Source organism: Oncorhynchus masou, chromosome 29 (genome assembly GCF_036934945.1).
Source record: "Oncorhynchus masou masou isolate Uvic2021 chromosome 29, UVic_Omas_1.1, whole genome shotgun sequence".
NCBI classification, from domain to species: domain Eukaryota; kingdom Metazoa; phylum Chordata; class Actinopteri; order Salmoniformes; family Salmonidae; genus Oncorhynchus; species Oncorhynchus masou.
Genome location: NC_088240.1, coordinates 32,524,179 through 32,537,562, shown reverse-complemented (window position 1 = coordinate 32,537,562; position 13,384 = coordinate 32,524,179). Strand labels below are relative to the sequence as shown.

General features: G+C 46.8%; 1 protein-coding gene across 2 annotated transcripts in view; it reads left to right on the top strand.

The window, feature by feature from the left end:
• LOC135519361 (Krueppel-like factor 7) overlaps positions 1-13,384 on the top strand; it is a 73,952-nt gene that overhangs the window by 47,353 nt on the left and 13,215 nt on the right. For both annotated transcript variants that reach the window (XM_064944542.1, XM_064944543.1), the window contains exons 2-3: positions 7,360-8,002; positions 12,724-12,847. In XM_064944542.1, the coding sequence (XP_064800614.1) occupies positions 7,360-8,002; positions 12,724-12,847 (767 nt within the window). The remainder of the gene's footprint in view (positions 1-7,359; positions 8,003-12,723; positions 12,848-13,384) is intronic.

Below are 13,384 nucleotides of genomic sequence, written 5' to 3'. Positions count from 1 at the left end.
TAGTCACTTTACCACTACCTACATGTACATATTACCTCGACTCATTATTGTTATTTTATTGTCTTTTTATTTTATCTTTTACTTTAGTTTATTTCGTAAATATTTTCTTAACTCTATTTCGTGAACTGCATTGTTGGTTAGAGCCTGTAAGTAAGCATTTCCCTGTAAGGTCAACACCTTTTGTATTAGGCGCATGTGACAAATAAAATTTGATTTGATTTGATGGCCCCTCCACTGTCACTCTCTCCAGCATCACAGACACACACACATCACATCTCACACACATCATCAAACAGCAGGCAAGAGCCACACCGCTGGTCGTCAGGCAGGGCCATGACAAGCCACACTCCCACTCCTACTCACACTCACACACACAGGCGCTCCATAGTAAACCAATCCCCTGCTAGAGAAGGAGAGGGAGGGTAACAAATCCATGAAATCCTTTCAGAGACGGTGTGGGCTCCAGACCAGATGACTGGGATGTTATGCTGCTACAATGATGCTCTAAATGTCATTGGGACAGATAGCATCTACCTCTTACTGGCAGAGTAAAGCGCTTTCCCCCCTCTACCCTTTCTCTGTGTCTTTCTCTATCCTTCCACCCTCTTTTCTCACTCTCTCCCTCCCTCCATCTCTCTCTATCCACCCTTTCCCTGTCCCATTTCTCCCCCTCCCTATTTATATATCTCCCTCTGTCTTAGTAAAGATGGACAGAGGTCTCTGATGAGGTTAGATCATTTTGTGGAATAGAGGATGGGAGAAGGTAAAGCGCTGGAGATTTGAAACGTCTCCTGTGTTGATGGCAAGCATCTGTCACTCCTCCCATCCTCCCGCCCTGATAGCGCTCCTCTCCTCTGACAGGCAGGGCTGCCTCAGCCTCAGTAATTGTGGTGTCGTTACAGAGCTAATGGTGCAGCAGGTACCGCAGGCTCCCACAGAAACACTCAAACCCCTCCTAACGCTTTCCCTAACGCTCCCGACAAAATAAACAGCAATGAATCAAGGGTGCAGTCCCAATTTTACAGAGGAATGGTTATGATGTTCGGAGCGTGTGTGTGTGTGTGTGTGTTGGGAGGGGATGTGGATAATAGCTGTGGCGAAGTTACAGCACCCTGGGTTATTGTTATGAACACCAGAGGGGAGGGGAGATGGCCCGTTACGGACAGACTCCATTCCGGCTCATTGAGAACAGCCAGTTGCACTGAAGGCTGTATGACACAGTACAGGCCAAATAGAAGAAGGGGGTTGAGGGGACAAACTGTATTCTCTGAGATGGCACCTCTCTCTAAGTTATACAGCATAGCCCCTCAAGGCACAATGAAGAGGTTTTCTGCAGTGAAATCAAAACTCTTGGCACGTAGGCTACCAGTCTCTGCACACACACTCTCTCTCTTATACATACACAGATGAAAACACACACACACACACACAGGCTACCCATCAGCAAATTAGCTGAATAAAGAGTATCTCTTCGCTGGGTCGTTTGAGTGGCTAATTACTCATCAACGCATGCTGTGTAGGGAGAGAGAGAAGAGAGAGAGGGGGAGAGAGGGAGAGGGGAGAGCAGAGAAGAAAGAGAGAAAAGAGAGTGAGAGAAGAGAGAGAGAGGAGAGCAGAGAATAGAGAGAGAGAGAGAGAGAGAGAGAGAGAAAAGCAGAGGAGAGAGATCAGTTTAGCATCAAGAGATAGAGCTTCAAACAGCATCGGATGAAAGCCAAAGCTTTAATTAAAACCTATTTGTATGAGAGAGATTTGAACCCCAAAATGGAGGGGAGAGAGAACATAAATACACACTTTCCTAGATGCAGGAATGAGATCATATGAAGCCATTAGTTTAGATGATCTGCTGACTTTATAATGCCCGAGCAGGGTGCCAAGCGCTGGCGTAGCTCACACACCCCCTCAGCCCCCGCAAGGCAGGGGGGCCACAAGTTACGCCACTGGTGCCAAGACATTGAGAGTAACTAAGTCGGATATTGCTGGGGTTGCGTCCCAAATGGCACCCTATTCCCTATATACTGAGCTACTTTTGACCAGAGCCCTATGGATAGTCTTCCAATGAATGCATTATAAAGGGAATAGGGTGCCATTTGGGTCAGACTGCTGATAATTTCCCCTTTGTGTCTAGTTGGAGTCCAGCTGGATGGTGTAATAACAGTTAGCTGTAGATGTAGCGATGGCTGTGGTCCTCTCTGGTCTCTTTGTCTGACAGACAGAGGCTCTTAGCTGGGTGTGAACCCCTTCGGCTCAGCATCTATTATTGATGGACACACACACAGTTTGATACACACACTGTGACACACATACATTGTGGCACGCACACACGCTCACGCACAATAATATATGCCATTTAGCAGATGCTTTTATCTAAAGCGGCTTACAAATCTAAGCCTAGCATCAAGGCTCTCAGAGTCCAGGCTCACAGAGGGAGAACTGTCTTTACTGTAGCTGTGGGAGCTATGGCCCAGTCATAGTGTGAGAGAGGAGAAAACATCGACCTACTTACACATTCAATAGACTTTTAACAGGTGCTTCATATAAAACTAATGTTAACAGGAAAAATGTAGTCCCCACGCTGCTATTCTCCAGTGGTGTAAAGTACTTAAGTAAAAAATACTTTCAAGTACTACTTAAGTAGTTTTTTGGAGTATCTGTACTTGACTGTACTATTTATATTTTTGACAACTTTTACTTTTACTCCACCACATTCCTAAAGAGAATGATGTACTTTTTACTCCATACATTTTCCCTGACACTCAAAAGTACTAGTTACATTTTGAATGCTTAGCAGGACAGGAAAATTGTCAACACTTATCAAGAGAACATCCCTGGTCATCCCATCTGCCTCTTATCTGGTGGACTCACTAAACACATGCTTCGTTTGTAAATTATGTCCTAATTGAAGCGTGCCCCTGGCTATCCGTGAAAAAAATAAAAACTAGGAAATGTGTCCAACTGCTTTGCTTAATATAAGTAATTTAAATTATTTATACTTTTACTTTTGATACTTAAGTACATTTTAGCAATTACATTTACTTTTGATACTTAAGTATATTTAAAACCAAATACTTTTACTCAAGTAGTATTTTACTGGGTGACTCACTTTTCTATTAAGGTATGTGTACTTTTACTCAAGTATGACAATTGGGTACTTTCCCACCCCTTCTATTCTCCTGTAGTGTATTTAACTATTAACAACAATTCATCCCCATGTCAGTGTGACTAGATAAAACCTCCAACTATATTGTTGTTCTATGTGTATTGTATTATATTGTATTGTATGTGCTTTAGGTGGTAGCTTAATCTTTTAGGGGGTGATTACTCACACACACACAAACTCTGGTCATTGTATTTCCTCTGACTGGTGTTTTCGGAGAATACTGTATGTGACTAATGGAGCCTTGTAAAAACATGGCACACCTACTTAACATAACATTGTCACTGTTAAAAGGGATAGTGTGACATTTTGGCAATTAAGCCTCTCCGTGCAGGATGTCTCTGTGTGCAGTTTGAAGGTAGTTCCTGCAGCCGTTGCTAACTAGCGTTAGAGCAATGACTGGAAGTCTAAAGAGACAGTTAGCATACTTCTCAGCAATTTCTACAACAATATAGCCTATACCTCACCACCCACTTTATTCTCCCAATAAACAGTCTTATAATGATCGATCCACTTCCATATGAATCTTATTATATTAGATCTATACATTTTTACACTCTTAAGAAAAAAAGGTGCTATCTAGAACCTAAAAGGGGTATTCAGCTGTTCCCATAGGAGAACCCTTTGATGAACCATTTTGATTCCAGGTAGAACCCTTTCCACAGAGGGTTCTGCAGGGAACCCAAAATGGTCATATCTGGAACCAAAAAAGGTTATATCTGGGACAGCCGCAGTAGTAGTAGTTGTGGAATTGTTGGGTTAGATTACTCATTGGTTATTACTGCATTGTCGGAACTAGAAGCACAAGCATTTCGCTACACTCACATTAACATCTGCTAACTATGTGTATGTGACAAATACATTTGATTAGATTTGATTCGATTTGATTTGAACCCTTTTGGTACCCTTTTTTAAGGAGTGTATAGTGCTATGAATGCTCAGCCTGGTTTAGTACGTGGCCATGCAGGGTTTAATGTCCTTTGAGCAGCAGTACAGTATGATATGACCTTTATCCGTATGTTGTGGGACGGAACTGGGGAATGGAGGTGACTGAGCCCCCTCTACTCACACGAGCTGCCAAAGCCATGAGCCAGCATGCTCCCACACTGCACTGATCTATCCCCCTGCAGGGTGTGTGTGTGTGTGTGTGTGTGTGTGTGTGTGTGTGTGTGTGTGTGTGTGTGTGTGTGTGTGTGTGTGTGTGTGTGTGTGTGTGTGTGTGTGTGTGTGTGTGTGTGTGTCTGTGTGTGTGTGTGTGTGTGTATGTGTGTGTGCATATGTGTGTGTGTGTATATGTGTGTATATGTGTGTATATGTGTGTGTATATGTCTGTGTATATGTCTGTGTATATGTGTGTGTGTGTATATGTGTCAGAATGTGTGTGTTACCTTTCCTATCGCATATGAAAAAAAACGTAAAGGTCATACATGAAATGTCATATGTAGTGTATTCTCCTACTGGACACGCCTACTGGCGTGTGATATCACCTCCCCCTGTCCAGCCCCTGAGGTGTGTGCCACTGACCATACTGTGGGCCTAGTCACAGTTGAGGATAATATGTACTCAGAAGGCAGCACAATGTTTAAAGAGCTATTCCAACAGACTCAATGGTCATTTCTCAAGCAGGGCCATGGCTCGGCCTACCTGCAGTGTTGCTTTTACCATGCATTAGTGATGATTGAGGGGAATACATACAATGGCCCTCCTTGGCCATGCTTGACTGCAGATTGTATTACACTAGAATTACCAAGAAAGAATAAAAGTGTTCACAAATCAAAGCAAGGAGCTGGTCAAAGGAATGGCCCAAAGCCTTGTCTTAGCACAACTGTTAGGCAGCGTTGACAAAGGACTTTTTTAGTGCGTTGTTGCACTATATCTACACAATGCTTATCAGACTAAATGAGTTTGAAACATTCACACCCCCGAAGAAATCTTTTTGATATATGCTCATACGCAAATGAAAAAAGAAGACATTCTTTTAAAATAGAAGTAAAACTAGCAAAGCAAAGCTTATCAGATGCCCAACAAAAATATGTTGCGGTGGTGGGGGGGCCTGACTATAAACACAGGGGAACAGAGCAGCCTACAAGTGCTGCATGCCTTTAGATACATCGTGTCACAGTGTTTCTGTAGTTAAGATAATAGGTAAGGCAGCTATAATTTGCACTGATGACACGGATTAAAGTGCTGGAAGGTTTGACTCCATTCCAGTGCTCTGCTCCCCTCTCCCTCTGCCCAAGTGTTTTAGCTGTGACATGCCGAACGGAACAATCTAATATCTAAACTGACCACTGTGACTGCACAACAGTATTGTAGAACCAGTATGAAGAATGTGCACTCAGCACAGTTAGTGAGCCGTGCTCTTCTCTCTCTCTCTCTCTCTCTCTCTCTCTCTCTCTCTTTCTTCCCCTCATGGCAAGGCATTGCTCATTCTAATGAAGCCCTGGCAGAAAAGAAACACGAGAGAGAGAGAGTGATTGTGTGTGTGTGTTTTTAAAGATGAGATTTTCTGGTAGGGTATGGTTTAAGAGAGAGGTGAGGGAACAACCTAAATAGAACAACCTTTCTGCTGAGTGTTTGGTATACTGTGTCCTCTCTGCACATACCTGTGTCCCTATATCTCTGCCTCTTTCTCTAACCCTCTCTCTGCACATATCCCTATATCTCTCCCCCTCTCTCTCCCTCTCTCTCTGCACATATCCCTATATCTCTCTCCCTCTCTCCCTCTCTCTCTGCACATATCCCTATATCTCTCCCTCTCTCTGCACATATTCCTATATCTCTCCCTCTCTCTCTCCCTCTCTCTCTGCATGTATCCCTATATCTCTCCCTCTCTCTCCCTCTCTCTCTGCATGTATCCCTATATCTCTCCCTCTCTCTCTAACCCTATCTCTGCACATATCCCTATATCTCTCCCTCTCTCTCTCCCTCTCTCTCTGCACATATCCCTATATCTCTCCCTCTCTTTCTCTAACCCTCTCTCTGCACATATCCCTATATCTCTCCCTCTCTCTCCCTCTCTCTCTGCACATATCCCTATATCTCTCCCTCTCTCACATATCCCTCTCTCTCTGCACATGTCCCTATATCTCTCCCTCTCTCTCTCCCTCTCTCTCTGCACATATCCCTATATCTCTCCCTCTTTCTCTAACCCTCTCTCTGCACATATCCCTATATCTATCCCTCTCTCTCTCCCTCTCTCTCTGCACATATCCCTATATCTCTCCCTCTCTCTGCACATATCCCTATATCTCTCTCCCTCTCTCTCTGCACATATCCCTCCCTCTATCTCTCCCTCTTTCCCTAATCCCCCTCTCTCTGCACATATCCCTATATCTCTCCCTCTCTCTCTCCCTCTCTCTCTGCACATGTCCCTATATCTCTCCCTCTCTCTGCACATATCCCTATATCTCTCCCTCTCTCTCCCTCTCTCTCTGCACATATCCCTATATCTCTCCCTCTCTCCCTCCCTCTCTCTCTCTGCATGTATCCCCCTCCCTTCCCGCCCTTCCTCTTTCTCATGATAAAAATTCCATGGCTGGTTAATTTATCTTCCTTGTAAAGCGGAGTGGAGGGAAAGAGTAAGGCCAGCACAGTTCAATCAGAGAATAATCCCCCTCTCTGGGCTCAGCTAGGAGCCGGTGACATGGTCAACACTGGAGAGGCTGGACCACTGGACCATACTGGGTGGAGGGGATGATAGGCTGCTCAGATTATGATGATGTGTGATGGTGGTTAGATTAGCAGAGCTGGATATGTATCTAGTCAGTGGTTTTATGATATAGAGTGTGTGGCTGTGTCAGAGTGTTTGATTTCTGCTGAATCGCTGACTGGTTATCATACACTCTTAGAAAAAAAGGATGCTAATCTAGAACCAAAAAGGCTTATCCTTTTGGGAACCATTTTGGAACCCTTTTTTCTAAGAGTGTATATGGTTGATATGATCAGTTGTTTCATATGAGGCTAATCAAATCGGTACTTTTGTATGAGGTCTGAAACAGTATGTATTGATTAGAGATGAGTGCGGTGGGGCTGTTGTGCCTGTGCCGACCGTGTGTCCCTGTCTCTGACTGAGTGTCTAGAGTTGGAGCGGTACCTGCAGACAGAGCCCAAGCATCTCTGAATAATATGTGTAGATTAAGGATGAGTGTTCTCTCCTGAAACTGTTCCTGTTTCTGACCGTGTCTCTCTCACCCTTACAGACGTGTCTGGAGTTGGAGCGGTACCTGCAGACAGAACCCAAGCGTCTATCAGAGCTGTTTGACGAGGAGCTCGACTGTCTCCTGACACCCACCTTCATGCAGGGTGCTGACAGTGACGAGGACCTGATGGACCCCCTGGACCCCCTCCTCCCCAGCCTCCCCGACCAGCCCAGCCCCCCTCCCCTCCTCGTCTCCCTTCCCAAGGTGCTACAGGCCCCACAGCCCCACAACACCAAGGCCTCCGGAAAAGAGTCTGGAGCGAAGACCACCAAGGAGGGGGTCAACGGGGTCAACGCTGCTCAGCTGAGTGCCGTCACCTCCCTCACACCACCCTCCTCGCCTGAGCTGGGCCGCCACCTGGTCAAGCCCATGCAGACGCTCACCGCCACAGCCGACGGCACGCTCACTCTCAAACTTGTGGCCAAGAAGGTTGGTCTGAATGCGGCCAAGCTGGTGGCCACACACTCCACTCTACCCTCGCCGCCCAGCAGGGGGGGGCACAGTGACAGCGAGCAGGGGGCTGGGTCGCTGGGGGGAGATATCCCAGAGAACAAGAAGAGGGTCCATCGCTGTCAGTTCAACGGCTGCAGGAAGGTTTACACCAAGAGTTCCCACCTGAAGGCACACCAGAGGACACACACAGGTGAGACAGAACCTAGGCCTGACCATAACTATGGGCCATGCATCATGCACCATGCAATCAATCAACTGTATTTCTAAAGCCCTTTTTACATCAGCAGTTGTCATAAATTGCTTAGACAGAAACCCAGCCTAAAACCCCAAAGAGCAAGCAATGCAGATGTAGAAACGCGGTGGCTAGTACAAACTCCCTAGAAAGGCTGGAACCTAGGAAGAAACCTAGAGAGGAACTCTCAGGCTCTGAGAGGTGGCCGGGTGGAGATTACAAGGTTACACAGCCAATAAGGCCAGGTCATGCACTAAACACACTGCCTGAAAACACACTGTCTAACCTGACCAAGGACCATGCATCTACAATTATACAGGTGCACCATGCACCTAACACAAGACCCTGGGAGAATATAGGTTTAGGTTTAAACTCTACCTGAAAACATCTTCTGTTTCAGTGTAAGTGCTCAGCTTGATATGTGTGAGTGCAAGGATTGCAATCCAGTGTTGTGAAGTAGAAACACAGAAGCAGTCTTGATCTATCGCTCTATATCCCCCTGTGAGATCCTTCCAACGGGCTAAAAATACATAGGTCTTAGCTCTGCAGTGCAGCCTCTCTCTCTCTCTCATTCACCTCAGTGACTCTGAGTCTCTTACTGAAAGCAGTCCAGTCTCTCCGTCCACAAGCTGCTCGCGGTGGGAGTGGTACGGTAATTGCCAATGGATTGATAGACTGACAGGTCTAAATGGCTAATTCAGCCATGTCTACTGCAGCCTGGAGTATCTCACCACCACTGGCCTCCCAGTGAACCTCGGAGAGAGAGAGAGAGAGAGAGAGAGAGAGAGAGAGAGAGGAGTGTTGGCATCAGGTTAGCGCTAGCCGTAGCGTTAGCATCAGTGTTAGCGACGCTAATCCTTTCCTGAGGCCTGCTGTTGACTCGGCAGGTTTCACCGCTGCCACGAGAGCGCTAGCGATGCTAATCACCAGCGAGCTGATGCAAGCCATTCATTCGCCCCCTCCTCCTCCCACACCCAAAAAATGAGAGGAGGGAAAGGGGGAAAAAAGAGAAGGGTAGAAGAGAAAACAACACCCTTAAGACATGCTGCAGCATGCTGCTGTGTAGCCCCAGCCCCGATATGTTCATTACAAGACAAGAGCAGCACAGTACAGTAATTAGCCTAATCCTTCTGTTTTGGTTATTATGTCCATACATCAGTGACACACAGGGAGGGAGATTAAGATTAGTGCAGGATTTAAGGGGGGCCCTTGCTTCATGAGGGTGACATGCTCCTGGATGGCCCCATCAATAACAGTTGGTAAGGAAATACACAGCCTTTCACTGAGGTTTAATAACCATAGAATTAGAATGACTAGAATAACTATAGAATTAGAATGACTAAAACAAATGTTCATTCTAGTGATTCTAATTCTATAGGTTGAACATTGTTCTAGAATGTAAGCAGTCAGAACAGAAACCCAGCCACTATTTTCATATCTTCACTCCTCTGGTGTTGGGAATGGATTCTTTGTTTTAGGGAGACGGGAGCTGCTGCATGGATGGAACTCTAGGAAATGTGAAATGGGCCATAATTGTCTGAGTCAGTCTGTTTGTCTGTCTGCTGTAACTTCAGCTGAGAGATCATAATAGGCTCTACACTCTATCTCCAGTTGGCTAAGGAAATGTAATTAACTGCAGCACACAGGCACCTGTGATGCTGATGGGAGGGAGAGGTGGGTGATGAGGTGGGGGGGTGCGTTGCTAGGAGACCATATCAGAACAAGCGGGAGGAGAATTTGTAAATGGCTGATTATTTGCAGCTCCTGGTATCAGTCTCAGCCTGTTTTAACACAGTGCTGCCCATTCCAACTACCCCTGCCCCTAACACCACCCAACCCCCAAATACACTCTCCCCCAACCCCCAAAAAAGCTACCACCCACCCCAACCTGCTTCCTTTTTGGGGGTTTGGGTTGCCTGGCAACTGTATTACACTCATCCAGAGCAGAGCCATAATTGGCTGGTGGCGCTGAGTGTCCATGACTGGCGGATTCAGGCGGCTGCACGCCTCTCTCTCTCTGTGTCTTACTCGCTCTCTTTCTGTCTCTCTCACACAAACTCTCTCTCTCTCTGTCTTACTCTCTCTCTTTCTGTCTCTCTCACACAAACTCTCTCTCTCTCTCTCTCTCTGTCTTACTCTCTCTCTTTCTGTCTCTCTCACACAAACTCTCTCTCTCTCGGCCGGTTGCTAGGCGACTCCATCATGCATCCTCGCCTTGGCAAATTATAATTGGCTGGCGTAGTTGCCGTGATGGTGGGTCCAAGCCGACCCTGCTTCATTCTGTCAAGTCTGGAGAGGGGGAGGGAGGTATAGGGAGGGGGGGGGTTAATGCAAAGAGGAGGAGCTGATGGTAGTGGAGAGGAGGGGGAGCTTTGGCCAATTACTGAGGAAGGGGTGTGAAATGTTTGCTGTCTTGCACCTGTGGCCTCAAGACTCCAAAATGACTGAGTGGTCCTTGAAGCCAGCCTGCCTGCCTCCATCCCTGCCTGACTGTCTGCCTGACTGTCTGCCTCCCTGTCTGCCTGCCTGCCTTCATCCCTGCCTGTCTGTCTGCCTGCCTAACAGGCTCTCATGACAAGGCAACACTGTCTGGGGATGTCATCTGCTACAGGTTTTACACAGTGGGGGAGAATGAGCAAATAAAAAGCCTCAGGTCTTTTGGCAAAATGTTTATGAGTGTATCAAGGGGCAAAGGCAGACAGATGTTCAGAATGTGTTGCATTCATGTGTTCACCCCAGAGGTAGAAGAGTGTTATATGGAGTGTGTTGAGTGGAATCTGGCTGTAAAGTGGTGTTTGCTGATACAGTGCTGAGGTGTTGCCTTCTCCCTGGCTATCTCCGAAATAGCACCCTTTTCCCTATATAGTGCACTACGCATAGGGCTCTGATCAAAGTATACAATATATAGGGAATAGGGTGCCATTCTGGATGCACACTCTCTCTCTAACAGCAGCCAGTACTGGGTCATTATACAGTACCCAAAATGCCCTCTGCTGATTTGAATAATATTCCAAACACGGAAAGAAAAGCACAGCAAGTGATCCTGAGGTGTTTCTGCCCTGCAATCTGTCACACTACCACAATCTCACCACAGACAATGGATCAAATAAGAAAAAGGACACAGAATAAGAAAAGCTCATGTGAAATAAACCGGGATTCGAGGTATCATTCACAGACCATTTGCCTTTTCTCTTCCCTCTCATCTTACAACATGGACGATGGGGGAGTGGGGGATGAAGGGGCGAAATCGAGGAGATGAGGGGAGGTGCGTTGCATCATCTCACATCACTCAGTCCTCTCCTCTCCTCCTTCGCCACGTCATCCTTTACTTTCCGTTGCATCACCGTGGTCTCCGCAGATTCCACATCGCTCTGAGATGATGTCAAACAAAACCACATCATCCTTTACCGTCTACTGCTGGGGGCACCTCCAATATACTTTTGCCAATGAAATCACTGATATTCTTCTGCTAATCAACACTTCTTGTAGCAGGTTTTTTGTAGCAGAATAAATTACTTGAATCAACAAGTCCTGTGGAGTACCATCCCTACCATTCACCCCTCCACACACAGCCTCTCTGAACCTACGGGTACTGTCCCTTATCCTCACCCTCTGCACCCTCTGTCTTCCACTGTCGCCTGTGATTTGGGCGTACCGCTGCTCTACTGTTTGAGACGCTTAGATTTCACTCTAATGGTACTTTAGTCTAGTTAGGAAGATTGGTGGACACGGTGATATGGGAAGACGGTCGCAGCTGGCTGACTGGAAGTACGGTATTACTTCCCATTAAGACCCTAATTATCGTTACCACTCCCAGATCTGAATCAACCAGAGCAGCAGCGCTCGGCAGCAGCGCTCGGCAGCACCGGGGCGGGTGGTTCCCCCTCTACCCACCCCAAAACCCTCCCCGGATTCAGCCCCCTCCCACCCACCAGCCAGGTCCAGGCCCATCCGAACACAACCTGGTCCTCAGGGTACGGGCACCCTCCCCCCCGCAACTCGCTACACCCCCCCCTTTCCCATCCCAAAAAGTAAAAGAACCCTCTGCCGGAGGGCCTTTCTATCAGGGAGATAAAACTACAGCTTGTGAACAATAGATATCTCCCTCTCCCATCTGTTCAACTGGAGAGAAACTTCATTTGAATTTCAGATCTCTCCACAGGGGGTCCAAGGGGGAAGAGGAGAAGGGAAGAGGAGAGGCGTGGGCGGGGAGGGGAGGGGAGAAAACTGTTTAATTTTTCTGGGTGATTTTAGTTTTAGGATTAGGAATTAACACGGAATCTCTGAAAGAATTTGTTTAGCGAGCTCTGGGAGTCTATGATTGGTTGATGCAAAACACTTGGTGTGTAGTCCTGGGTTGGGTAACACAGGTACAGTAACTAGTTAGTAGGATCGCACACTGGGTAACACCAGCAAATGAGTTGGGAGAATCTCATCTCACACGGGTGATGATGTAGCACACTCAGGTGTGTCAATCATACAGACAACACCCCTTTACTTATCAGTAGCCTACATGTCATTTAGACAACTGCACAATTATGTTCCATTACAGTATAACTACACAGGTGTTGTATAAGAGCAACTTAATGGTATCCACTATTGCTACCACAAAAACAGAAAGTCAATGTAACTGCAAAAGTAATCATTCCCCCCCCCCCTCTGTCTGTCTGTCTTGTCAGGTGAGAAACCGTACAAGTGCTCCTGGGAGGGCTGTGAGTGGCGTTTCGCCCGGAGCGACGAGCTGACGAGGCACTACCGCAAACACACCGGGGCCAAGCCCTTCAAGTGTACCCACTGCGACAGGTAAGTACCACATCCATTACATACACACACAAGCACACACGTCACTGACCCAGTAGAGAAGATATGACAACGTGGCTCTCGCACGATCCATCACATGCACACGTGTATGTTCAAACAAACAATCTCTCACATTGAACAGTATTGATGTTGGAAGGAGAGACGAGATGAATTACTCCCATAGAATGCAAAGTACTTTGAGTTGGAGAAAAAAACTAGCTACATAAATGAAAGTCATTACTGTAATGTCCCCTTGGACAGCCCCAGTCCCAGTAGCAGCGCTCCCTCACTCTCTGTCTTCATCATGTGCATAGCAGCACTCTAGTCTACAGGCGGGCTCTCCTCTCCTCCCTGGCAGCTAGCAGTTAGCACAGGCTCTGCTCCAGTCTCTGCTGAATAACTCAGTCACAGGCCAGTCCTGTGATGCCCATTACCAAATGACGACTGTGAATAGGCCATTCTCACACGCCGCTCTACCCTGCTCCCCCTAGCCCCAGCCAGGCTGCTGATGGCACTCACATTCAAATGACAAATTAACTT